At 33.9% G+C, this 27,468-nt stretch overlaps 5 protein-coding genes across 5 annotated transcripts; 1 reads left to right on the top strand and 4 right to left on the bottom strand.

The window, feature by feature from the left end:
• Positions 1-511: 511 nt before the first annotated feature.
• LOC137838180 (hexokinase-1-like) lies at positions 512-4,640 on the top strand. The gene is made up of 9 exons (XM_068647431.1): positions 512-986; positions 1,461-1,611; positions 1,689-1,871; positions 2,130-2,204; positions 2,381-2,536; positions 2,659-2,757; positions 2,832-2,962; positions 3,578-3,659; positions 3,922-4,640. The coding sequence occupies exons 1-9, from the start codon at positions 715-717 to the stop codon at positions 4,273-4,275; spliced, it is 1,503 nt and encodes a 500-aa protein (XP_068503532.1). The 5' UTR covers positions 512-714; the 3' UTR covers positions 4,276-4,640.
• A 945-nt stretch (positions 4,641-5,585) lies between these two features.
• On the bottom strand, positions 5,586-5,984 carry LOC137838178 (cytochrome c oxidase copper chaperone 1-like). The gene has a single exon (XM_068647428.1). It carries the CDS (start codon positions 5,969-5,971, stop codon positions 5,729-5,731), a length of 243 nt encoding a protein of 80 aa, XP_068503529.1. The 5' UTR covers positions 5,972-5,984; the 3' UTR covers positions 5,586-5,728.
• A 2,400-nt stretch (positions 5,985-8,384) lies between these two features.
• LOC137838179 (receptor-like protein kinase 5) lies at positions 8,385-12,455 on the bottom strand. The gene is made up of 2 exons (XM_068647430.1): positions 9,644-12,455; positions 8,385-9,094 (listed from the first exon to the last, which is right to left on the bottom strand). Exons 1-2 carry the CDS (start codon positions 12,264-12,266, stop codon positions 8,682-8,684), a joined length of 3,036 nt encoding a protein of 1,011 aa, XP_068503531.1. The 5' UTR covers positions 12,267-12,455; the 3' UTR covers positions 8,385-8,681.
• Positions 12,456-14,324: 1,869 nt separating this feature from the next.
• LOC137838181 (receptor-like protein kinase HSL1) lies at positions 14,325-18,671 on the bottom strand. Its single transcript, XM_068647432.1, has 2 exons — positions 15,678-18,671; positions 14,325-15,288 (listed from the first exon to the last, which is right to left on the bottom strand). Exons 1-2 carry the CDS (start codon positions 18,316-18,318, stop codon positions 14,879-14,881), a joined length of 3,051 nt encoding a protein of 1,016 aa, XP_068503533.1. The 5' UTR covers positions 18,319-18,671; the 3' UTR covers positions 14,325-14,878.
• Positions 18,672-23,443: 4,772 nt separating this feature from the next.
• LOC137838182 (receptor-like protein kinase HSL1) lies at positions 23,444-27,401 on the bottom strand. Its single transcript, XM_068647433.1, has 2 exons — positions 24,492-27,401; positions 23,444-24,184 (listed from the first exon to the last, which is right to left on the bottom strand). The coding sequence occupies exons 1-2, from the start codon at positions 27,088-27,090 to the stop codon at positions 23,766-23,768; spliced, it is 3,018 nt and encodes a 1,005-aa protein (XP_068503534.1). The 5' UTR covers positions 27,091-27,401; the 3' UTR covers positions 23,444-23,765.
• Positions 27,402-27,468: the final 67 nt, after the last annotated feature.

Here is a 27,468-nt window from a genome sequence, read left to right on the forward strand (position 1 = left end):
ATGTTTATCAGGATAATTCACCTTAGTTGAATTACCAAACTTCAATCAAATTTAAGAATAATAACTCAACAGCGTAGTCAAAGAGATGGAGCATACGATAAAGTCACTATTTCTTATTTATTTTTATAAAAAATTATCTAAACAAGAAATAATAATTAACTATTATTTTATTTATATTTGGTAACTTTGAAGTATTTATTATTAATGTGTATTTCTTTAATGGGATTAACTTGATAGAATACAACTTATCACTTTATATAATGTCATAATAATTAAATAATTTTTAGTATTGAAATAGGCAGAACAATTATGTTAACACAATTTTCGTGAAAGAATGCATGTAATAAATTTATTAATTTAAATTTTATTCTTAGAGTATTTTTATTAGTATAACAAACTTTTATTTATTTTTTTCTTAGAGTTATTTATTAAAAAAATAAATTATTTATATATTTTTTATTCATTTAAATATAAAGTTTTTATATATAAAAAAAATATGGTTTGTGTATGAATTATTAATTGATTGAAGAAAAGTAGTAATGAAAAAGAAATAATAAGGTGCATGATGTATGATGAATAATGTAGGAGCGTTCTGACATCGAAAATAGCGCACGAGTGAGAAAGAATCTTGGGAGTTCGCTAAAGGAAAAACGAGGTTGTCTACTCTCCGATTAGATTCGGCTCCGTCCACGTCACACCAACTCATTTCAAATAATGGGCAAGCTGGCGGCGGGAGTAGCAGTCGTTTGCGCCGCCGCGGCCTGTGCGGCGGCGGCGCTGGTGGTGCGCCACCACATGAGGAGCTCCGGAAAGTGGGGTCGCGCGGTGGCCATTGTGAGGGAGTTCGAGAAGCAGTGTGGGACCCCAATTGCGAAGCTGAGACTGGTTGCTGATGCCATAGACGTTGAGATGCACGCGGGTCTTGCTTCTGAAGGTGGCAGCAAGCTCAAGATGTTGATTACCTTTGTCGATAATCTCCCTTCTGGGTTTGTTCTCTTCAATTCCACCACCCCTTTTCTTCTGATTTGCCTTTTTCTGCTTTGATTACACTGTGCTTGCATTACTTGGTTTGTTTTCATCTTACATAGTGGTGATGGCTTAGTGAGTTCTTGTTTGGTTTTGCAAAGTATGGAGTTGTTTGGATAAAGTTCTTCTGATTAAGTACTTGTATGTAGGAGAAGAAAACAATAGGGTCAAATAAATTAAGGTTCTTTTTAAGTTAGAATTATCTTTCAGAGAAGCTGAATTGGAGTGCTTTTGTTGTTCTGAAAAGATTATGAACATTTATAGGAGAAGAAAACAAGATGAGTTTCTCACATTATAGAGAAATTTAACTAAACAAGATGTGCAGATTACCTTGTATATAAGCTAATGGCTGAATATTTTTGTCATATGAATTTGTAACTCTTGAAGGTTTCTTCCTTTTTGATTCATGGTTTCCTTTGTTGCATTGCTTACAGGGATGAGAAAGGACTCTTTTATGCGTTGGACCTTGGTGGCACAAACTTCAGAACCCTTCGTGTGCAATTAGGTGGGAAGGAGAAAGGTGTTGTGAACCTAGAGTCTGAAGAAGTTTCCATTCCTCCACATTTGATGACTGGTTGTTCACATGTAAGTCTGTTTGGAGAGATTCCATCAGAGTAATGAGCCTAACTACTCTCTCTAATATGTTCATTATGGGTTTGCAGGAACTGTTTGATTTTATAGCAGCTAAACTTGCAAAGTTTGTTAGTTCTGAGCCTGAAGAGTTTCACCCTGCCCCTGGTAAACAAAGGGAACTGGGTTTTACCTTCTCTTTTCCGGTGAGGCAAACATCAATTTCATCTGGAACTCTAATAAAGTGGACCAAGGGTTTCAACATTGAGGATGCGGTAATTCTAGTTACCTTGATTTTGTTATATTCAATTCTATCTTCCTTTCCTTGTCATTCTTTCTATTGTCATTTCATTTGTTTTGAGCATGATTGTGGTGCATAATCCAGATACATGCATGAGTATAATGTATCATACTTACTGACTCTTTTCAAATGGAGAATCCCTATTGGTTTTCTCTTCATCTCTCAGCTACTCTTTAATTGAGCAGGCTTCTGATGGTTACTCTTGTATTGATTCTGTTTGTGTTGTTTGTAGGTTGGAGAAGATGTGGTGGGTGAACTAACCAAATCCTTAGAAAAAATTGGTCTGGATATGCGTGTTGCAGCTCTAGTGAGTCTCACTTTGCTTTTTTTATAGCTTGTTTTCTTTCTCCTCTTAAGTCTGGTTTTGAAGAACAATTTTCATTTTCCATATGGCAGAAAATTTAGATTAAGTTTTGTAGTTTCATATATTGTGTTTAGTTAATGTCTTAAACTGGAGACAAAACCTAACTTGGAGATGTGAAGGTTAATGACACAGTTGGAACAGTAGCTAGAGCAAGATTCAGCAATCAGGATGTCATTGCTGGAGTTATTCTTGGTACCGGAACAAATGCAGCATATGTGGAGTCTGCACATGCAATTCCAAAATGGCAAGGTCTTCTACCAAAATCAGGAGAGATGGTAAATAGTTCATCTGAACACTTATTTTCTTGTGTGATACAAACTGTGTTTACTGTGATTCCATTAGGCAGGTAATGATTAACCGTGTATCAAAGCTTGCTGATTAATTATTGATTCTATAGGTTATAAACATGGAGTGGGGTAATTTCCATTCCTCCCATCTTCCTCTAACTCAATATGATAAAGATCTAGATTCAGAGAGCTTAAACCCTGGAGAACAGGTAATGATTATTTATCTATCACTGGTTTAAATGAACAGTGTGCATTTATAATACCCTTCCAATCTTGTTTGCAGATTTTTGAGAAGATAATTTCTGGTATGTATTTGGGTGACATTGTAAGGAGAGTTTTGTTGAAGATGGCTGAAGAAGCTGACTTCTTTGGAGATACTGTTCCTCCAAAATTGAAAATTCCTTTGATACTTAGGTATGATAATTTGTGCATTCAAACGTTCACTAATTTTCTTGAATTATACTTGCTAGTTTTCCATTTGGCCTTATTTTAGAAATTTCTTGTATTTCTACCTTGCCAACAATGATTCAGAAACTTTGTCTTCATATTTAATTGGTTGAATTATTAATTTGAGCAAGCTAAAATGCATGTTTTGTTCCAATTTCTTCGCATGTTCCATCTTAGTATCATATACCATATATTTAATTTAAAAGACTGATGAATCCACCTTTTCCCACTTCTATATCATTTTTCACCATTGGCATGTGGTCATCATTATATCACTACAAACTTTGAAGAAATATGAGTGAATCATAAGAAAGCATTTTTATGTTTGAATTATTTATGTACTTTACATTGTTGTCCAAAAGTCCAATGAAAAAATTTGTGAAGAGTGGAAGGCAAATTGTGGCCTCTCCTTTCATTTTTTTATCTTACCAAGCAAGGTGTCAAGAGTTTTGATTGTTCATTTTATTGCCTCCTGATTTTAGTCTTCTCTTTAAGGATTAAACAATGCAAAAAATTGGTAGGGAACATAAGTGGGAAAATCTTCTCATAGAGTTTTTTTCTCTTTTTTTGTGGGATGAACAGGACACCTGACATGTCTGCAATACATCATGATGCATCTTCAGATCTGAATGTGGTTGGAACCAAATTGAAGGACATATTAGAGGTAAGGACATGCTTCACTGACAATATGGAATATAAATATGCTTCTTTGTTCTCACATTTATACCATGTTAACTGTTTTCCATTAGTTAGACATAAAGATAGGAAATTTTGGTGAATCTGTTGTTGTTTGTGGTCTTTCATATTCAACATAAACAAATTGATCCACTTTCTGTTAAGGATACTTAACAAATATAGGTTGGTTGGTATTGCTCCTTCTGGGAAAGAAAGTGATCATAGATTTTCTCACTGTTTTTCTTTGTCAGATCAATAACACATCCCTTAAAATGAGGAAGCTTGTTGTTGAACTCTGTGATATTGTTGCTACTCGCGGAGCCCGGCTTTCTGCTGCAGGTATCTTTGGCATCCTCAAGAAAATAGGAAGAGACACAGTAAAGGCTGAGGAGAAACAGAAACAGAAATCAGTAATAGCATTGGATGGAGGATTGTTTGAACACTATACTGAATTCAGAAGTTCCTTGGAGAGTACACTAAAGGAGTTGTTGGGAGATGAGGCTTCTGATTCAGTTGGCATTGAGCATTCTAATGATGGCTCAGGAATTGGAGCAGCCCTCTTGGCAGCTTGTAACTCTCAGTATTTGGGAGTGCAAGACTTCTGAAGATGTGGTTTAAGCCAAGGAAAACCAGTGTAACACTAGTTTCAATTTTTTTTTACACCTAATAGATCAACGGAATGAAGCCAAAAAGCCTAGTTACTAGTCCTAGGGACCTTTCAACAGAAGGGTGGACTTAGTCCAGAATTTGTAGGGCTCTGTGTTCTTGCTGCTTCTTGGATAATTACTGGGGCATTGTTTTGGTTAGGAGTTTGTCTCTGTCACATCAATGAATAATAGGAGAGATATAAACTTTGAGTTTTCATGTTTTCCCAATGTAACGTTTTCAACAGAAGTAAACTAGGATTATTGATTGAATTCAAAGCTTTTCTGAGTTATCAATGAAGAGTTGAGTTGGCTTTGTTTCATTATATTTTGGTTATCATATCAGAATTCAGCAAAGCTGATTATTTTAAGAGTTTTGATCACTTCCAGAACTCCCTCTATGTTTGTTTTGACAAAAATAACTCAAAAAAAGGAGGATCAAAGGTAGTCATTATAACATTAAAATTTAAATTAACTTCTGTTCAGTGAAAGGGTGTACAAAGTGAGAAAATAATATTGTATTGATCACTACAATAAATTTAATTAAAAGTAAAAGTAAGCATTTTTTTTCTTTGCATAGTTTTTAGCGGAATCAAAGCAATAAAACACTTTTAGTTGTTTTAAAAGTTAAATCATTTTAAATATAAATAAACCATATAAAAAAAATTAAAATTACAATTAAGATAAACGGATTACATTACATGCTTATAGAATTTATTTATCGGTTATACTTTTATATATATATATATATATATATATATGCTTTTATTTGTATAAAGAAATTCCCCGAACATGATTCTTTTGTGTGAATAATTTAAAAGAAATACACTTGTAATGAGCTATGTGCAAATATGCATTGTGATGAAATGCTACATTGATCCAGCCAAATATTTGGTTCAAGGTTCAGAACAAAAGCATGTTAAACCTTGTTCTTACTCAGTTATACACATAATAACCACACAGGTAGAAAATGAGGGATAGATCAACCACAAACAATTACAATTCCTGCAGCTTTAGATTTCTAAATAAGTTATACTTGCTAGTTGCTCCTCTGTAAGGAGGAGAAACAAGGAAGAGTGGAAGAGAAACACAGGCAAGGAATTTATTGATAAACAGTATGGAATTGAGTAAAATAGATGAATAACCGCAACACTGCGAAAACTAAACCGACAATACAAAAATCTGTAATTTCATTTAAATATTTCAGTCTCAAAAAAGCTAGCATGGTAGAACCTGCATATTCAAATAGCAGCAAGGTAATAAATTATGAATTGCATGTAGCAATCAATTTCCCTGTTTTATTCAAAATTTAAACCGTCAATCTGAAAATTGTAACACAAAATCTGTGTCAATTTCACAAAAACAAATGAGGTCATCTATTAGTATCTCTTTCTCCTATTACTCACTATTGACCTCAAACATTGAAGCCCTCAGCACGGAGGCACAGTCGATGAGCCTCGATCCATTTTGCACAAGCCGATTCACCGTGCTCTACTATGCACTCATCTCGCAACCTTTTAGTGTCCGGGCAGGCACAGCAAATTTTCTTCTTTGGCTTTGTCTCTGCACCAGTTGCCGTGGTCGCCGAACCTTCATTTTTCTGTGACCCTTGTATGGCAAAGGCAGAGGAAGCACTTTGCAGTTGTGCACCACTCATTGTCTTGTACTCTCTAAAGAACAAAATAATGATGATGAATAACATGTAACTCAGATAGAGGTCAAGCAAGAGTGGAGAGATTGAGAATACAAAACAAATGAAATTTATTTAGATAAACAAATTGACACTGGGACACATGCAATCGTAATAAACTTAATCCTGGACTTAGAAATAAACTTAATCGTAATAAACGTAATGAAGATTATACTCCTGTAATTATGTTAAATTGGATAAGTATTCATCGGCCTTTCTAAGATGGACATTTATACAAGATTCCTAGCAAGAAATCTAATGTATTCTTGATTGGTGAAATAATCACAAAAACCAGCTATTTTCGAAGTCTTATAACTTGGAGAACATGACAATAATCAAAGAACATGCATATTCCTCGGAGAGTTGGATTTATGTTACTGAAGCTACTTTCTGTTCCTTCAAATTAAATGTTACTATTCCATCTTTTTGCAATAATTGCTTTGGAGTAAAAGTCCAATTCTAAAACTAAAGATTAGAAGAATGATAACTTCTAAAAGCCCCATTATTATAGCCTATGAATTTAGATTAAATAATCCAAGTTCTAGATTGATTTCTACATAAATTCTCCCTATCATCAATCAATATAGACAGTGATCCAACTTATAACTTTGTCCCAGCAAGTTTGTTCTTCCAGATACAGCAATAATAAGATTTCCCTAAACCCTAAACCCAACAAATAACAACACCACCCACAGTGCGTATGAAAGCTCCGAATGCAAGAAACTGAATTAACCTTGATGACTTAAACTCCAAACTACTACAAAACTAAGACAAAAAACAGTACCACCGAAGCAAATGCTCTTTCATCAAAAACAAGGTTTTAAAAAACAATCCCTGGGTGCAATTTCAGCTGCAACATCAGGGTTTTTCAGTCCCATTTGTCTGCAAAATCCCGCAACATCAAGGATATGGATTCCTTACTGCAATTTAAAACCCTGATCCCAACTACTCAACCTATACTGATATAAACCCTTTTGAATTTATTTTGTGAAACAATTTTTTCTCCAAGAGGGGAATCTAACAGGAAAGTGGAGGAGCAGCAAGTACAGTGTTTTGCCCACAACGTTAAAGGGTTCAACAAATTTCCCCTCTTTCGTGAATAAGAAGCATAAATAAGCACACCACCACTACAACCACCAAAATCCAAAAAAAAAATACCCAAATGTGAAAGTTACGATAAAAAAAAAACTTTAAACCTGAACGCAACAATAGCACGGGAGGACTTCGTTGATCACGGCGTTTGCTACGGCGGCGGCGTGGCGGAGGGTAGGCGCAGGAGAGAGAAAAGAGAAAGGTGCGGTTTTTATTTTATTTTGAGGTTAGGCTTACTTATATAAAACACGGACATGCAAACATGATGTTACTCTACAAAAATCTATTACTTATAACAATATATACATTATTATTTTCAATTAAATAATTTTAATTTTTTGTTAAATTAAAATAGTTATATTATTCAATAAAAAGTATGTAAGTATACAATTTCACAATTAAAAAAATCTGAACTAAATTGTAAATTATTTAACGGGAATTAATTCCTCTACGAATATTCTTGAGAAAGTAATTTATATATAAGGTTTTCATATTTAATGGACTATTTAACAGAATCAACTACTCCTAATTTTGACAATTTCTTCTTCCACCTACATATTTGCTCTACATAACTTCATAAATCTTACGATTTGTTTTTTTTAAATAATTCATAAACTTTTCAAACTTTAAAATTCAAAATATAAAATTATATTTTAAATTCTAAAGTTTGAAATATACTCTTTAAATTTGAAAATACATTATGAATTCTAGAATTCAGAATATAATTTTATTTTTCAAATTTTAAAATTCATAAGATTTTTTTTTATTTCAAAAATAACTTTTAAACTCTAGAATTTAAAAAGTATTTTTTGTTTTGAAAATACATTATCAACTCTAAAATTTAGAATACAATTTTTTATTCCTAATTCTAAAGTTTGGAATTTTAAAATCCAAAAAAACAGAAAGAAGGATGTCAATGAAAAAATGAAGAAAATGACAAAGTTGTCATTTCACCTCTTCTATGGAGGTGCAGGAAGAAAGCATGGAGGTGCAGAGAGAAATTGCTTTGATTTTGACTTAACTCTACTGATAATTTAAATATTCTTTTTACTAGTAATAATTTCTAATTGTCACTGTAATTAAAAACAACACCCCCTCAAGTAATTAACATCTCTAATTGTCACTGTAATTAAATAGGAATCATCAAGGATAGAATTGACATAATAGTTCCAATAAGTTTGAGTAGAGTTTATCAATGAGTTTATCAATTGACATATCATGTTATTACTTATAAAAGTGATTATATCTAAGGTAAATATGGATAATCACCACTTTCATAATCTCTACATGTTGAAAAATTAGTCTCAAAACTTCCATTGATGAGCATATTTTGCTTCAGCAAAATGCAAAATGAAGATCATAAAAAGGCATTTCCCTCACAACTGAGCTTAATTGCCATTCCAACTCAGCAAAGTTCTTCAATTACAGTAATCCACAACCTGAGTTCATCTGAGCCTATTCATGTTCTACTTTATCTAATGATACTCTACTTATGCTACTACTTTCATTGTCTCCTATTCTGACTTCAAAGCTAGCCCTTTGGTTGAAGTTTATCAGACAGATAGATAGGATACTTCATCAGTATTCAATCATCATCAGTATAATATTCCACCTGATTTTCCCATTTTGAATTCTTAAGAAGTGGAACAGAATCATAGATACCATTCTTCTCTCCAATGGTGAGTGAATTGCTGCTGCAGTTGAGCAAAATTTTCAGGACTTCCTTCATGGAAGGTCTACTAGCTGGCAGTGTTGCAGTGCACATGACCCCAAGTTTGAAGATGTTGCAGATTTCATCCATGTAACAAGCTTCCTTAATTTCTTTATCCAAAATATCTTCTACATCTGTCCCTAACTCAATGTGGCGCCACGACCATTCGGCCAGAGATGAGTATTCATCTCCATGATTAGCTTCTTTTCCAGTTGTCAGTTCCAGCAGAACAACTCCAAAGCTATAGACATCTATCTTCTCATTGACTCTTGTTGTTTGAGCATATTCTGCAAATCATACATGAAACAAAAGTTTATACTAGGCTTATGACAGAAAAATTAAATAGAGAATTTAACTCAAGCAACAACAATCTATGTAGCACAGACACTGATGGATACTGGACACGACACGGACACTTCGATATGTGTAATCTCCAAGATATAGGATACGGGACACAAATCTATATATTATATTATTATGAACTATATTAATTAACAATCAAGATTTATGTAAACAAGTATGACTGAGTTTTTTCTTTGTGGGAGAAAGATGTTTCACATGGTTGGTTCAAAAGGATTTAATTCTTATTTTTATAATCATAATAAAAACTTATACAATAAGTTTGCTTGTGTAGAAATGACTGTATTTGTCCTTTTTAAAATTGTATTGGAACCGTACTATAATTGTTAGAGGTTCAAAAAGTATTGTTTGAATTGGACACTTCATCAAGATACGTGTTTTATGCGTGTCAGTGTCCGATATGTGTGTACAGAAACACTGTTTAGGAGGCGTGTCCAAGCTTCATAGATAGCAATACATTTGTAACTTGTTTTTACCTGGAGCAATATAGCCAAATGTGCCGGCCACAGCTGACATGGTAGCAAGTTCTTCTGGCTTCATCAACATCATGGCCAGACCAAAATCAGCAACTTTTGCATTGAATTTAGAATCCAACAGAATGTTACTTGTTTTCACATCGCGATGAACAACAGGTGGCAAGCAGTCATGATGCATATAGCACAAACCTTGTGCTGCTCCAATGGCTATATGTAATCTCTTTGGCCAATCAAGGACTGAACCTGGAGCTATCTGCTTACTTTTGTTGTGCAGCCATCTATCAAGGCTATGGTTTTCGAGATACTCGTAGACAAGGAGAAGAGAATCCTCTTTGGAGACGCAGCATAGCAACTTCACAATGTTGTTGTGGCGAATATTGCTCAGAATTTCAACTTCTGCAAGAAATGAACTCACAAGCTTCTCCTCTAACTTTCTGTTACTGCGTATCTTTTTCACTGCAACATAGTTTGAATCACCAACACCAACACGATATACTGCACCAAACCCTCCACTGCCAATAATGTTGTGTTCTGACATTGAGGAGGACACAATATTTGCTTTTGTGAAACTAAGCCTTTGAAAGGAAGTCAGCTTCCATGACCTTTTCAATTCTTGCTTTCTTTTTCTGTAAACTCTGATCATCAAAAATGATGACAACAAAGCCAGCAAGGAGGCTGCTACAACCAGGCTTGTGATTATAACATGAGATGCAGATCTTGTATCAGTTCTTGCCCTTTGTGGCTTGGAATTGCACAAGATAAGGTTCAGCACTGCAGTATCAGCACAGAGACCTGGATTGTTCAAAAAGCTGCTGGCAAACCCAAGATTTTCAAATTCACTTGGAATCCTTCCTACCAAATTATTGGAGGAGAGATTGATGTTTGTGAGTCTCATAAGAGCTAGTTGAAGTGGGATTTGGCCAGATATTCTGTTTTCTGATAAATCCAAAATATTGAGAGCAGACAACTGAGCAATTGCAAGTGGGATTTCTCCAGAGAGTTGATTGTGGTTTAAGTCTAGATTTATTAGGGACTTCCATGATACTATATCTGAAGGAAGTGGTCCTGTGAACTGGTTATGATCAAGCAGAAGAATTGTTAGGTGAGGAAGAGATGTTAGCTCCAGTGGAATACTACCATTGAACAGGTTGTGACTGGCATTGAACACCACAATATTCTTCCAAGAAGACACTCCAAGTGGAATTATACCAGAAAACTGATTGTAACTTATGCTCAGCTCTGAAATATTCTCATTCAATCTTTCAGGAAGCTGACCAGTGAACTTGTTTTCATTTATCATAATACTTGATAAATTCAAAGATGTCCATAGACCACTAGGAATGTTGCCAGAAAGCTCGTTGTTTTGAACCCACAGATTTTGCAGGCTACTACAACTTCCTAAAGATTCTGGCAACTCCCCACTCAGGTTATTGTCATAAGCAGTTAAACCAACTAACCTTCCATAGTAGCACAAGTTCTTTGGCAACCTTCCTGTGAAACTATTAGATGCAACCTGAAATGTTTCAAGCTTTGAGATCCTACCAAAATCTGGTGGAAGAGTACCTGATAAATTGTTGAGAAAAACAATAAAATCAGTCAGAGATGGTAGACGACCAATGCTTTCTGGTACCGTCCCTGATAATTGGTTCATAGACAAACACAAGTATGTTAACTTGCTGAGCTTTCCCAAATCATCTGGTATTTTCCCAGTAAGATTATTTTCTGAAAGATCAAGTTCTGTCAAATTGAATGCTTCAACCACTCCAGGTATATCTCCTGAGAGTCTGTTCTTGTAAATATATACTATGCTCAGATTTTTCAGCATGAACAAACCATTGGGAATTTGTCCACTTAAACCATTCTTTGACAAATCCAAATTCTCCAATGCCACCATGTGTCCAATGGTTTCTGGGATTTCCCCTACCAAGTTTGATTCAAACATATGAAAGACCTTCAATTTGTTCAACTGGGTCAAGCTTGATGGAAGCTTTGTGGGAGGCAGCATGTGGTTTGAGAAAGCATGCAACAACTCAAGGTTGGACAAGTTCCCAATTTCAGCAGGGAAAGAACCATTGAAAAGACACTGATGAAGATAAAGGCTTCTTAGCTGCTTCAACCTCCCTATGCTGGCTGGAATATCACCAGAGAAGTTGTTGCCACCAAGGCTAAGAAAACTTAGGCTAGCCAAGTGGTGAATGTCATCAGGAATCCTACCAACAAAGGTGTTCTGTGAGAGGTCAAGGTACTCAAGCTTGGAGCAGTTGTAGAGAGATGTGGGGAACTCCCCAGGAATGAAATTCAACTGAAAATCTATATGTGTGAGGCTTTTGAGGTCACATAGGAAAGGTGGAAGTGTTTGAGTGATGTTGGTGTTGTACATAGTCAATGAAGTGACTGAGCCATTGGTGCATCTGATCTCTGGCCAAGTGCAATGTGAGGAGTTTGATGGGATCCAGTGATGGAGGAATGGTGGATTTTGCAGGTATTGTTTTATCTTCAAAAGGACTGCATGTTCTTGATCATACAGCAAAGAGTGAGAGTGAGAGTGTGCAAAGAAAAGAAAGAGGAAGGAGAGAAGAGGGAGAATTGGCATTTTGACACATGATGAGGTTAATTTTTTCATGCTGTTTTATGAGTTATTTCTATCTCTCTCTCTCTCATGGTGCCATTCAATGATGAAGAGATAATGTATGAGAATCAATTACTTTTGTTTTTGGCAACAACAACCAATCACATACTCAGTATGACTGACAAATTGAATGATGATTGGTTTCAAAACTGGCGTGCCAACTTACCTATTCTGCATAATGCCAACTTTATATGCAGATATGTTTATTTTGATTTAATACGATTAACTAGAAGTAAATTTTTCTATAAATCAATCTTATTTATAAACTAAGGTTTATATTTATTTATATAGTATAAAATATTTATATTTTTAGTTGATATAGAATCTTTAGAGTAAGATGTAATTAAATATTTACAAAAGATTACATTCAATCTATCAGATTCAGACACGTCTTTTAAATGGTATGTTGTATGGGCACAACACTCATAGAACACGTATAGATGAAGTGTCATGTATCGATGAATTGTCCCATTCAAAAAATACGATTCTAACATAATCTTAAAAGGGAGAAATACATTAATTTTCTAAAAACTCAAATTTATTGTATAATTTTTTTATATGATTATAAAAATAAGAAACACATCATTTTGAATCAGCCATGATAAACATCTTTCTACTAAAAAAAAAAATAAACTGAAACATACTTGTGCATATAAATCTTTATTGTCAATTTATATAATTCATAATTATATAATATATAAATCTATGTCATTGTATCCTACGTTTTATACATATTTCTCTGTATCCATATCCGTATTCATATTGATATCGTATGAGTGTCATTGCTATATAGTAATATATATTGAAGAGTTGGTATACAGGTATATCTAAGATTCAACCAAGAATAATAGAGTAATGGGGGCAACTAAAACATATTAAAGTAGCTATTGGATAACCAAAATTATATCTTCTAGACTTCAAGTAATGGTTTCCAACTTGGAGATGTTTTCTTTACTCTGAATCCACGGGTTTGAAGGCTTTTAGTTGGTTTGATCTATGATTAACTATGATTAAGGGCCAACTAATTCAATTATTTAGAATAATTTGCGTGAATCACCACAAAACTTTGACCTCGATTCACGTGTGAATGTGAACACAGACCAAAAGAGACAGCCACAGTTTTTAAAACCATTCATTCCCACGATGCATTGCTGCATAATATGACAGCAATTCAGAACCTTATCACATCAACTTGCTATTGTTTTCTCTTTCTTTGCCTTTTCATAAGCACCACAAATCCTTTACACTTTGAATAGTCAATGAAAAGATATGTGAACATTGAAGTCTGCAAAAGCCTTCTAGTAAGCATTCTTCTTTTGACTATTCCTGTGATGCTTTTTTTCTTAGCATATATATGCTATTTTCACATTTCTGTTTATTTGATGTTATAAATTAAGTATTTTAGTTTTCTTAGTTTCAAAATAGAATATAATTAGAATGTCAATATAAATGTTTTTTTGTTACTAACATCAAATCATATACTGAGGAATATAATAAATTTGTCTATTTTTATAATAGTTATTCTAAAAGTCACATCTTACATAATTTTTAGTTGAGAGGATGATATCAATAAGGTGACACTCCTGGATTTTTTCTGAGTATTGTTTATTCCAATTTGGTCAGTAGTTACATATTCATTTTCTTTATTCCAATTTTGTGAGAGCTAATATCTAACTTTGGATATGAAGATGGGATAATATTTATTTTATTTTTGTCTCAAAATTCATTCTCCTATTAAGACACTTTTAATTTTTTAAAGTAACTTAAAAATACTTATATTAACTTTTTCTATTTCGCAACTTATATTTGACTTTTATTCAATTGTTATCTATTGTTATTTGATACTTTTATTTGATATTTATATAATTATAATATTTTCTTTGATATTGGAAAAAATAAATTGTGTATTTGTTTTTACACTGAATATTTCTTTCCTTATTCTTATCTTTTATAAAAAAAAATTAATATTTGGAATAATAAGGGACGGACCGTAATATACTCGTTCTCGGTAGAGATGGGGACGAGATAAAAAAGATTCAAACTCTTCGAGTAAAGGATGGAGATGAGATGAATTTATACTTTCATAGTAGAGATGAGATAGTCAAACTTGTACCCGCTCGTTATCATCCTTGAACCTAACCAACATAAATTTGGAAGAATAATTTGATTATCAAGTACTCATCTTAAAATTATGTATTTTTTTACATAAACTATAGAAAAAACTTGGAAAATGACACAATTTTCTTTGGAGAAAATATGAACACACAAAAAAAAAGTATTGAGGACTAAGAGCTAAGTGCATTTACAAGTTACAAAGTACTTGAGAGAGATCTTCTTGGGAATTAATTTTAATCCTAATACCTAGTCACCATCATGAGGATTAATCTCACATACCAAAAAAGAAGTACTTCTACTTTATGACACTTTTGATGCATTTCAATGTTTCTCTTTTTGGGTCTTTATGGACCATAAAGACCAAAAAAGCAACCCATCAAGAAATACCACCTCCAGCCCAAGACATTAACACAACAGTTATATGAGTTTTCTATGATGTTTTCTTCTATATGATGTTTACCTAAACTCATACTTGGATTCTTAACATGTAGCTAGGTATCATTATCAATATCCAACTTGTGCTCACTTTTTGAATTTCTAAGAAAGGGAACATCATCATCACAGTGGCCAATATTAATCTCTCCCTTAGAAAATTCTTCACAAGAAAGCAATACTTGTAGAACCTCTTTCATGGATGGTCTAGTAGAAGGAAGTGTTGCAGTGCACATGACACCTAGTTTGAAAACCTTACACATTCCACCTGAGTTACTGGATTCCATGACTTCTCTGTCTAGCAGCTCTTCTATGTTGCTTCCTAATTGGTGGTGCCTCCACGCCCACTCTGCAAGAGATGAGTGCTCATCACCATAATTAGCTTCTTTACCAGTTGTAAGTTCCAATAGGATCACCCCAAAGCTGAAGACATCAATCTTCTCACTGACTCTAGTTGTTTGAATATACTCTGCAGTTCAAGTATGGCAAAAACCATTCATATTAACTAAGCAATATATTTTTTTTAATAATACTTTTTTTCATGTTATAGATTGTTGTGACTTGAGGTGTCAGTCTAGCTGAGATGTCAAGTTGCATAGTTATGGCTAACATGAAAGCTTTTATAATAACTAAGCAATGTATTTATGGACAAAACTTAAGATAAAGTATTGAAGATATAAATGTTCTTGTTCCCAATCAAAAATCAGTATTCAAATCTTGATGATTAAAATTGGCAATAATTACTGATAAAATGCCAGTTTTTTATTAGAAAATGGCATAAATAGTACTCATGTTAGTGTATCAAAGTGTTGTGCTATGTTTATTTTGAAGGAAACTAAATTTTGGCATGTCATTCACCTGGAGCCATATAGCCAAATGATCCAATCACAGCTGACATGGTGGCAAGTTCCCCTGGTTTCATCAAAATCCTGGCCAGACCAAAATCAGCAACTTTTGCATTGAATTGATCATCCAAAAGAATGTTGCTTGTTTTCACATCTCGATGAACAATAGGTGGAGAACAGTCATGGTGCATGTAGCTCAAACCTTGTGCAGTTCCAATTGCTATATGCAATCTCTTTGGCCAATCAAGAACAGCATGATGCACTGAACCTGAAACAGCTGATGATGACTTGTTCTTCCTGTGCAACCACCTGTCAAGGCTGTGGTTTTCCACATACTCATAAACAAGGAGCATAGTGTCCTCTTTAGAGATGCAACATATCAACTTCACAATGTTTCTGTGACGAATGTTGCCTAATATTTTAACTTCAGTGTGAAATGAGTTCTCAAGCTTCTTGTCTAGCTTTTTCTGTTCCCAAATCTTCTTGACAGCAACATAGCCTAAACCATCAACTGCACTGCGGTATACTGCACCATATCCACCACTGCCAATGATGTTATTGTCTGTGAGTGATAACACTATGTTTGATTCAGTGAAACTCAGCCTTTGGAAAGAAATGATCTTCCATGACCTATCCAATCCCCTCTTTCTTTTTCTGTAAAATCTGATGATCAAGAACAATGCCAACAAAGCCAAGAAACAGGCCACTACCACCAGACTTATGATCAAAGCAACAGACCAAGATGAGTCCTTGCTTTCACTTGGAGGGCTATAATTACACGACCTGAGATTCAGTGCTGAGGTATCAGAACAAAGGCCAGAATTGTTCAAAAAGCTGGTTTCAAAAGCAGAATTTTCAAACTCATTTGGCACCCTCCCTGTCAAAGAATTGGAGGAAAGATTGAGATTGGTGAGTCTGGGAAGATTAGGAATTTGACCAGAGAATTGATTTTCTGACAGATCAAGTTGGCTGAGAACAGGTAAATGACCAATTGAATCAGGAATATGTCCAGAGAGTTGGTTTTGTCTCAAATTTAGATTTGAAAGGGACTTCCATGATATTATATCTGATGGGAGTGACCCTGTGAAATGGTTCTGATCAAGCAAAAGAGTTGTTAGCTTCGGAAGTGCTGTTAAATCTCTTGGAATACTCTCATTAAGGTAGTTCTTACTGGCTTTAAAAACAACCACATTAGTCCATGAAGACACCCCTTTTGGAATCCTACCATAAAACTGATTGTAATCTATCTCCAATCTTGAAATACTTGAGGACAATCTCTCAGGAAGCTCACCACTGAACTTATTACGGCTCACCATGAAATTTGACAAATTGAAAGTCCAAAGACCACTTGGAATGCTACCAGAAAACTCATTACTATAAATTTTCAGATCTATCAGGCTACTACAATCACCAAGCGATTTTGGCAACTCCCCACTAAGATGATTTTCATAGACAGATATGTTTTGCAACTGAACATTATAGCATAAATTCTCAGGTAGCTTTCCACTAAAACCATTATCAGAAATCATAAAGGTTTTAAGCATTGAGTGGCGGCCAAAATCAGGAGGAAGAGTACCTGATAATTTGTTGGAAAATACTTTGAAATCTACCAAGGATGGAAGAAGGCCTATGCTTTGTGGTATCTCCCCTTGTAAGTTATTTATAGACAAAGCCAAACCAGTTAAACTTTGAAGCTTTCCAAAACCATCTGGGATTTTTCCTGAGATGGAATTTTGTGTAAGATCAATGATGGTCAAATTCAATGCTTCAACCACATCAGGTATTACCCCGGAGAGATTGTTTCTAGAAAGAAAAATTATGTTGAGACTCTTCAGCATGAACAAACCGCTGGGAATTTGACCACTCAAATCGTTTACAGATAGATCCAATCTCTCCAAAGCCACCATGTTTCCAATGGTGTCAGGGATCTCTCCCACCAAGTTGCACTCAAACATAAAAAGGAACTTCAACTTGCTCAACCGGGTCCAGTTATCATGCAACCTCGAAGGAGGGAGCATGGGGTTACCTGACAATTCCAAGATTTCAAGATTGGTCAAGTTGCCAATCTCAGCAGGGATGGTTCCGTTGAATAGACAGTTTTGAAGTTGAAGATTTCTGAGTTCCTTTAGAGTTCCAATGCTAGAAGGAATGTCACCAGATAAATTGGTGTAAGCAAGGTTAAGATACTGCAAATTAGAGAAGTTGCCAATGTCACGAGGGATGCTACCAACAAAGTTGTTCTGAGACAGGTCTAGGTACTCCAACTTGGAGCAGTTGACAAGATATGTTGGGAACTCCCCAGGAATATAATTGTTGTAGAAATCAACATGTGTAAGGTTTTTGAGGTCACATATGAAAGAGGGTATGGTTTGATGAATGCTATTGTTGGACAAAGTCAATCCAGTGACAGAATCATCATCACTGCACTTTATCTCTGGCCAAGAGCAGTGAGAGAAGTTTGATGAGGTCCAGTGACTGAGGAATGGAGGGTTCTCAAAATACTCCTTTATCCTCAGTAAGATTGCATGTTCTTGATCATGCAACTGAGATTGAGACTGAGAGTTTGCATGAGTAAAAACCAGGAGCAAGATTGCAAGAGAGTGAAACAGCAAGTTAAGATATGATGATGATGATGATGGGGTGAATAGTTTCATCTTGGTGATGGAGTTCTTCAAGTTTTGAAAAGAAAAGAAGATAAATTGTTGCAGGAGAAAGATGATTTCATGATATGTGATCTGAAATCCAGTGTTTTGGTTTTACATGCTGAAAAAATTGAGAATCGTTGTTATTATTCAATTTTGGCGGGTGAGAAAGTCAAAGCCAAAATAAATAGAAGTGGAACTGCTAAAAGTACAACAGAGAAATCAAAACTTCAATGTTTGAACACTTCGGTCAAGTGAAGCAACAATAGCAGTTGTTGACCACCTTGTAAACATCGAGAAAATGGATGTTTTGATCTTCAATTTTTCTCATGATGTCTATTTTTTTATATAGAAGTCAAGTGGGTGAAGCTGTATATTAAATTTATGTGCATATAAAAATTAGATAGATATAAAGTTTCCACATAATATAACTATATAAAAATTCTGCATCATTGATCACACACACATGCTAGCTGCAATATGTTGCTTCTGCATCATAACTTCTCCTCGTAGGATTCTTGTGTGAAGGATTCTCTTAGGCCATCTTCACTATTAAAATAAAGAAAAAAAAAAGAGAAAAACCTTCTTCAAATAACATCTTTGAAGAATATCTATCAGAAGATGTTAGCAGTAAACTTTTGTATCATATTTGGATTCTCAATTAGAAGATACACTGAATTAAAAAAAAACATAATATTACAGTTTGGACCGAAAAGTCCTAAATCCTAAACTCTAAACTTGGAACGAAAAGGTATTTTTCTCCTTTGATGTGCAGTTGTCATCAATATTGAAGTCTCGATCTTTGATTATTGAAGTCTTGATCTTCGGTTATGAATATTGTCGAAAGAGTCATCAATATTGAAGTCTCGATCTTTGATTATTGAGGTCTTGATCTTCGGTTATGAATATTGTCGAAAGAGTCATCAATATTGAAGTCTCAGATCTTTGATTATTGAGGTCTTAATCTTCGATTATGAATATTGTCAAAGATCTTTTGACAGTTAAGTTAAATTTTGGTCTTTGATTTAGTATAATTAATGTTAAATAAATATATACATTCAATTTATTTATTGAGATGAGTTGAATTTTTTTTTTCTGATTTTCTGGGTAATTCTCTCATATTCTACATAACTTTACCTTTAATTTTTTTAAAAATTTTGTTTAATTAAGGTTTATTGGTGACTGAGTGATACACATAATAACTAATTATAGAAATTATATTTGGTAAACAAATATTTTTCTTTTTCTAATATATTATATTACTTGATAATATCTGATTACATATTTAGTTATATCATGTATCATTTACGTTGACTTGGTAATATAATTTTAAAATCGGTTTGCACTTATGCTTTCTTTTTGTCTAACATGTTTACTTTCATACTTAATTTTAAACTCTTATATTGTTTCTTTTAGAAATCAAAAGTAAAAAGAGTTAAATTTTTTCCATGTCACAAAAAATAATAATATGAATAATATTCAGCATTAGCAAAGTTTTCTACTTTTCCACCCATTTCAAATTTTCTACGCAATGAATTGGAATTAGAATAGTGGATAATAAATGGGTTGACGAGAAAATTAAGGAATGATTGGTCAACCATAAAACTAAATATAAAACAAGAACTTTGAACTTAGAAATTTCTTCCACTCGTGTACCACAAAGAGTTGATGAAGGTGGAAATTTCTACAAAGAACAATATAGAGAAACTTCCACTTCAACCCCACAAACACTTGGACCAAATTACATTGTCCTTGTGTCCTTTGTTTCTACTTTGCATAATTTTTTTTTTGGAATTGAATAATGATATATTGATATTTGTTAAGAAGTGGACTTTAAATTTAATTCAATTTAATTTGTAGTCGATATGAGATTTCAAACACACATCCTTCACGCCGACGTCGAGATTACCAACTCGTGTGTGAAAATATATGTTATGAGTGGTCTGCCCGATAGCAGGTGACACGATAGACCCAACAAACTCTTACTAGGATAAGCTTTAAATGGCTCTGATATCATGTTAAGAAATTGAACTATAAACCTAACTCAACTTTATCAAATCAGCTTAAAATGTGAGGTTTGCACTGTGAAATCTCCAACAACACTCCACCTTTTTTTCACATTCGTCCTATAATTCTCAATACTATTATTTTAATCATTTTTTATATCATTTAATTATAAAATTATTTTTTATTATATTTTTTTGTTAGTTTTCAAAGTATAATTTTTCATTTTTTCAACAATACTTTTGTTTTCTGATTGAACTTTGATTGAGGAGAAAAGTTGAATCACAGATGATGATAAAAATGAGTGAATGAAGTCTCAATCTAGATGCTGGTTCCAGCCTATGAAAATGATTGTTGCCTTCTTGCTAAGGGAACTATGGAGGGAGGGAAAATGCCAAAATTTGACTTTTTTTTTCATTTTTTTCTTTAAACACTACACTCATGTCTACCATATAATTTAACCAATCAAATTATCCTCTCATCAAAATTATTAAAATTTTGTTTGATTTAATTTCATAGTTTTAGGTATTTAAAATTCAAGACATATACTAAATAAACAAGCTTTCACACATTAATATGACAAATATACTTAAATATATGAATATTTTCTTAATTCTTTATATGAAAGATTAACCAGTTTTTTATTTTATAATTCATAAGAAAATAACGTAGGGAGTAAAAGAAAAAGTAAGAAAGAAGTGAAATATAGGTTATTTAGCTGGAAATAAATAAATAAATAATATTTTTATTTATTAATAATAATTTATTTAATATTTTTTTATCATTATTAGTTTAATTACTCATTATTATATTATCAATAATAAAAAAAAAAATAGACATGTAAACAATTATAAAAAAAAATGGATAATTGATTATAGAGGGATGAAACAACTACAAAAATGATTTTTCACACAACAAAACAACATACAGGGTGCACATAAAAAAAACCCAACATATTTGCAAAGGAAAAAATTATGAAACAATTCAAATTAATTTTAATTAAAAAACATGATTTGTTTGGATTCAACTAAATCATTATAAATAAGCACTTTTACCTTAATCAAACTACTTTCTCCATCTCAAAAAAATCATTTCATTAGTATAATAAATTTCTATCTAATTTATTTTTAGAATTCTTTATTAATAAATAGTTTATCTATGTATCGTTTTTATTAACATATGAATTATGGTCTAGTTTTCTCATATTTTTTTTATATAATATTTTTTTCATGTGTTGGCAGATGATTGTTGTTATTTGAGATATCAGTCTAGCCGAAACGTTAAATTGCATAATAATATCTAACATAAAAGTTTTTATAAAAAAAGTTACTTTCTCCATTTTTTTCACTAGAATTTCCTCTTCACCCAATGCTTCCAAACAAAGTCTAAAAGGAAAAATGTTAATTTGAAGAAGATCACAATGGACTTATGATAAAAAAAGCTAAGGTTGACTTAGAACTTTCATTTTACTTTAGTGGCCAAGTCTTCCATTATGTTCCATTTAGTGTTTTTGGATTTTCTTTTAGCAATAATTGCAAATTTCAAGTCATTTCAAGCCTTTCATAATGTTTTACACAGTAAAGGAGAAAGAGTGTTTATGGGTTAGGTTGTGTTGGACTAATGGAAAATATAAATGTGGACCAATGAAGTTTTTGCTTCCTGCACCCCACCATTACTAACTTCACCACACTACTAACAATTAAAAATAAGAAAATACCCTCTCTCACTACACCACATCATCGTTGTTGTCACTAATATAGTTTCAAAAAATATTATATATATTTTAGAAAACTTATTCCAAAAATCTTGTTTTACAAAACTTGTATTTCATGCATTTCCTGCATTTCAGAATTTATTCTTTAAAAATCATGTTCTGAAAATCTTATTCCAGAAATCTTATTACAAAAATTCCTGAAATAATGTTTTAGAAATTTCATAATAAAAAGTTACTTTAAAGAAGAATAAAATTATCATTTTCAAATTTTAAGAAGATGCACTATCAAGTCATTAGTTTAAGAGTCTAAAATAGTCAAATATTGGAATATCTTTTTTGGAGAAACTAAAATTTGTAGAATTTAATTTTACAGGATGAAATAGGAATATTTATAATAAATATGCTGTTTTGTAAATAATTAGGAAGATTAATTAAATTAAATAAGAGTCATATTAAAATATCTTTTCATATATAGAAATGCTTATACAAAAAAAAATAGTGTTTTGATTTGATAATTTTTATTTTTCAGTTTTCATAGAACATATTTTCTATTTTTCTTTAACATTATTTTTGTCTGCGTTTGAGTTAATTATTTTTTAATTTTCTTCTGACACCTTAAGTTAGAAAACAGGCTTAATATTATCTAAATAATGTAAATTAAAATAGAAATATATTGCAATATAACAGAGACTCCTGTTAAAGAATATTTCCAACTTTATCAGAAGTGAAACACTAAGACAAATGGATCTGTTGTTACATTATGAACTAAACTAACACAAAATAATGCATAACATACTTATAAAACGATGAGAAACATATTTGAACCAAATAAAAGCTAAAACCATGTGATTCAATCACTGATTCAAATGAACCTGCACATTCAACAAGCAAGGAAAGCAGCAAAGTTAGCTTCAACTCTTTTGTTGTTTATTTCAGTAATACACCAAGATCAATTTGTGACCGGTGTACAAGTTTAGTTTAGAAATTTTACTATCGGATGGTCGAGAAGACCAACATGATCGAATGGTCGAGAAGGCTGAATGACTCTCTTAATTCAAACATAACTTGTAAATCCATAATGAACTGTAATTAAGCCATTTTAGTTGTAAATCGTGATTAAAACGCGATTGGATTCACGAGCAGGGCCATGACAGCTGAGATGCATCCAAAAGGTATAAATACCATAGGAGACTCAGCGTCAAAAGTATTTTTCTCTCTCAACTCACCTGCACCTTGTACTTGGACTAACTTGATCGTTGGAGTGCCTTTGCAGGTTTCTCCCACTCATCTCGATGAAAGGAAGAACCAATCAGAGACCACCACGCCTAGAGACCGTGAAGACCGGAAGAAGAAGACAAAAGGAGTCACTCGGAGTAACCCAAAATTGTAAGAACAGAAATTAAAGTGAGAATGTCTTCATTTTGGGAAAAAATTCCTCATAATTATCAAATGATTTTAAGTTTATTTGATAATATTGATAACTTTTGGAGTTCAAACTCAAAAGAGCATCTGCTAAAAATCTTGGAAAATGCAGATTCTACACTTGAGCTACAATAGTATAGAAAAAAAAGGATGAAAAAAGAAGAAGGAAACAAATAAAGAAGCTATAATAGTTGTAACTCTACCACTCTACCATGTTTTAATACTACAACATTACACTTTCTCCATCTAGAACCATGTTTAGCCTGTTCTAAGTTTTGATGAGGACTATTATCATTGTTCATTAGTCACTAATCAATCACTAATCACTATCATTATCACTAGCATCATCCAACCTACTCTTCCATCTAGAATTCTTAAGAAGGGGAACACCATCACATTGCCTAACATTCCCCTCTCCAAAAGCAAAACCTTCTCTTATGGTGACCAATATGTGTAGCACCTCTTTCATGGAAGGCCTATTAGCAGGAAGTGTTGAAGTGCACAAGACCCCAAGTTTGAAAACACTGCACATTTCATTTGTGTAACTTGGATCCATGAAATCATTGTCTAGCAGCTCTTCTATTTTGCTTCCTACAATTATGTGGCGCCATGACCACTCTGCAAGAGAAGAGTGCTCATCACCATAGTTAGCTTCTTTACCAGTTGTCAACTCCAGTAGTACAACTCCAAAGCTGAACACATCAATCTTCTCACTAACTCGTGTTGTTTGAACATATTCTGCAATGCAACAAGTATAGCACATTTTCAGATTACACTTATTTCAATGAAAGAAGAGAGGGAATTTTGAGGCATGTTTACACCTGCTTTCACTTTTAACTGACAAATCTGTATCCTACTTTTAAAGATTTATGCAGAAAATTACTGGAAACAACTTTCAAAATAGAAAATGAATTGAACATAAGATGACAGTTTTGTAAATTAAAGGTGAAAACAGAAAAAACTTGTGTATCATTTCATTGGTATATAAAGAATATTTGTGTTGTGAGTAAGAAAAGCAAAGGATTGATTGGCATGTAATATTCACCTGGAGCCATATAGCCAAATGAGCCAACAACAGAAGACATGGTAGCAAGATCCCCTGGCTTCATTAACATCCTTGCCAGACCAAAATCAGCTATTTTTGCATTGAATTGAGCATCCAAAAGGATGTTGCTTGTTTTCACATCTCTATGAACAATCGGTGGGAAGCAATCATGGTGCATGTAGCACAAACCATGAGCCACCCCAATGGCTATTTTCAATCTCTTTGGCCAATCAAGCACAAAATGATCCATTGAAACTGACACAGTTGATGACTTGCCCTTATTGTGCAGCCACCTATCTAGGCTACGGTTTTCCAAATACTCATACACAAGGAGCATAGAGTCCTCATTGGAGATGCAACACAACAACTTCACAATGTTTTTATGACGAATGTTGCTCAATATTTTCACTTCTGCACGAAATGAGCTCTCTAGCTTTCGGTCTAACTTTCTGTTACTGCAGATCTTCTTGACAGCAATATGGTCTAAACCATCAACCGGGATACGGTATACTGTGCCAAATCCACCACTTCCGATAACATTGTGTTCTGTCATTGATGACACTATGTTTGATTCAGTGAAACTCAGCCTTTGAAAGGAAATGAGCTTCCATGAGTTATCCAAACCATGTTTTCTTCTTCTGAAAAGTTTGATAATCAAGAGTGATATCAACAAAGCCAACAAAAGGGCTACTGCCACCAAACACAGAATCAAAGCAAGAGACCAAGAAGAGCCTTTGGTTGTCTTTTCAAAGCCAACATTGCACAGCCTTAGGTTCAGTACTGGGGTATCAGCACAGAGGCCAGAATTATTCAAAAAGCTCTCAGAATACACAGAATTTTCAAACTCATTTGGAACTCTCCCTGTAAAATGATTAGAGGACAGGTTGAGATTAGTGAGTCTAGGAAGTATTGAAGGAACTTGACCTGAGAATTGGTTTTCTGACAGGTCAAGCTGATTGAGGACAGGTAAATAACCAATTCCATCTGTGATTTTCCCAGAGAGTTGGTTATGGCTCAAATTTAGATTCTCTAGGGACTTCCATGATATTATATCTGATGGAAGTGGCCCTGTGAGCTGGTTATGATCAAGCAAAAGAGTTGTTAGCTTGGGAAGATTTGTTAACTCCTTTGGAACACTACCATTGAGGTAGTTCTCACTTGCTTTAAACACAACCACATTAGTCCATGAAGACACCCCTGTTGGAATCCTACCATAAAACTGATTGTAATCTATCTCCAATCTTGAAATACTTGAGGACAATCTCTCAGGAAGCTCACCACTGAACTTATTATGGCTCACCATGAAATTTGACAAATTGAAAGTCCAAAGACCACTAGGAATGCTACCAGAAAACTCATTACTATAAATTTTTAAATCCTTCAAACTACTGCAGTGACCAAGTGATTCTGGTAACTCCCCATTCAGATGATTACAATAAGCAGATAGATTAAGTAACTGACCATGATAGCATAAATTCTCCGGGAGCTTTCCACTGAAACTATTATTTGCAACCAGAAATGTTTTAAGCTCGGAGTAGCCACCAAAATCAGGAGGAAGAATACCTGACAAGTTATTGAACATGATATGAAAATGTTCTAGAGATGCAAGACGGCCTAAGCTTTGTGGAATCTCCCCTGACAAGTTATTTAGAGACAAACTTAACCATCTTAATTTTTGTAGCTTCCCAAAATCTTGAGGTATTTTCCCTGCAAGATTGTTCTGTGCAAGATCGAGATCAGTTAAATTCAATGCTTCAATCTCACCAGGTATCTCCCCAGAGAGGCTGTTATTGAAAAGGTAGAGTATGCTCAAATTCCTGAGCATGAACAAGCCTTTGGGAATTTCTCCACTGAAATTGCTTCGTGACAAATCCAAGTTCTCCAAAGCCACCATTTCTCCTATGGTTTCAGGGATTTCCCCGAAGAGATTGCAACTGTACATGTGAAAGAACTTCACTTTTTTCAACTGGGTGAGCCCTGATGGGAACTTGGAAGGAGGGAGCACCAAGTTAGAGGACATGTCCAAGAACTCAAGATTGAGCAAGTTGGCAATACTCTCAGCAGGAAAAGTGCCATTAAATAGACAATAGTGAAGTTGAAGAACTCTCAAATGCTTTAACCTTCCAATGCTTGTGGGAATATCACCATAGAGGTTGGTGGAACCAAGATTAAGATGCTGCAAGTTAACCAACTTGTCTATGTCATTAGGAATGCTACCAGTGAACTCATTCCCTTCAAGGTCAAGGGACACCAGCTTGGAACATTTATAGAGAAAAGTTGGGAACTCCCCCGGAATGGAGTTTGTGCTGAAATTAACATGTGTGAGGTTTTTGAGGTCACACAGGAAATTGGGTAGTGTTTGATGGATTCCACTGTTGAACAGAGTTAAACCAGTGACAGAGTCACTGGTGCATGTTATCTCTGGCCAAGAGCAGTGGGAAGTGTTTGAAGGGGTCCAGTGAGTGAGAAATGAAGGGTTTTGTAGGTGCTGCTTTATACGCAGAAGAACTGCATGTTCTTGATCTTGCAGCTGAGTCTGAGAGTGCACACAGCTGAGGAATAAGAAGATGGTTAAATAGTAGTAAAATGGTATTGTCATGTGTTTGTGTAGTGGTTTTTTTGAGTTGATTTGCAAAGGAAGAGAAAGAAGACTGAGTCTCTGCTTGAGACTTTTTTTACTTTAAACTTGGACTGAACACTCAATATATGCATAGGACATAGGAGAAGTGTTGATGATTGTTCTGGTATTCTTTACCAACACTGTGGTCCTCTGTCTGGTTTTGTAATAAATTTAACATGGAATGAAACATCTGATGTAGTTACATCATTTGGTTTGGTCTATTCATGTGGATTGTCTTGTTTGTATTTTCCAACTCAAGCAACACGCAATTGTGGAAAGTGGTAGCCTTCAAGTCACATTCAAACAATAGAGAAGTGATAAAATGTCCATTTAATGGAAGACCTTGACTTCAATACA

The sequence above is a fragment of the Phaseolus vulgaris genome, chromosome 4 (assembly GCF_000499845.2).
Source record: "Phaseolus vulgaris cultivar G19833 chromosome 4, P. vulgaris v2.0, whole genome shotgun sequence".
Classification (NCBI taxonomy): Eukaryota; Viridiplantae; Streptophyta; class Magnoliopsida; order Fabales; family Fabaceae; genus Phaseolus; species Phaseolus vulgaris.

What these genes read in the sequence shown, in the direction of transcription:
- LOC137838182 (XM_068647433.1), bottom strand. Translation starts at nt 27,090, where the DNA reads ATGACAATACCATTTTACTACTATTTAACCATCTTCTTATTCCTCAGC. An exon ending in ATTTGGCTATATGGCTCCAG is followed by an intron (nt 24,185 to 24,491) that starts GTGAATATTACA and finishes GTTGCATTGCAG; the next exon opens with AATATGTTCAAACAACACGA.
- LOC137838180 (XM_068647431.1), top strand. Translation starts at nt 715, where the DNA reads ATGGGCAAGCTGGCGGCGGGAGTAGCAGTCGTTTGCGCCGCCGCGGCC. An exon ending in TACCAAAATCAGGAGAGATG is followed by an intron (nt 2,537 to 2,658) that starts GTAAATAGTTCA and finishes TTGATTCTATAG; the next exon opens with GTTATAAACATGGAGTGGGG. An exon ending in AAAATTCCTTTGATACTTAG is followed by an intron (nt 2,963 to 3,577) that starts GTATGATAATTT and finishes TGGGATGAACAG; the next exon opens with GACACCTGACATGTCTGCAA.
- LOC137838178 (XM_068647428.1), bottom strand. Translation starts at nt 5,971, where the DNA reads ATGAGTGGTGCACAACTGCAAAGTGCTTCCTCTGCCTTTGCCATACAA.
- LOC137838181 (XM_068647432.1), bottom strand. Translation starts at nt 18,318, where the DNA reads ATGAAACTATTCACCCCATCATCATCATCATCATATCTTAACTTGCTG. An exon ending in ATTTGGCTATATGGCTCCAG is followed by an intron (nt 15,289 to 15,677) that starts GTGAATGACATG and finishes CTTGAACTGCAG; the next exon opens with AGTATATTCAAACAACTAGA.
- LOC137838179 (XM_068647430.1), bottom strand. Translation starts at nt 12,266, where the DNA reads ATGAAAAAATTAACCTCATCATGTGTCAAAATGCCAATTCTCCCTCTT. An exon ending in ATTTGGCTATATTGCTCCAG is followed by an intron (nt 9,095 to 9,643) that starts GTAAAAACAAGT and finishes TATGATTTGCAG; the next exon opens with AATATGCTCAAACAACAAGA.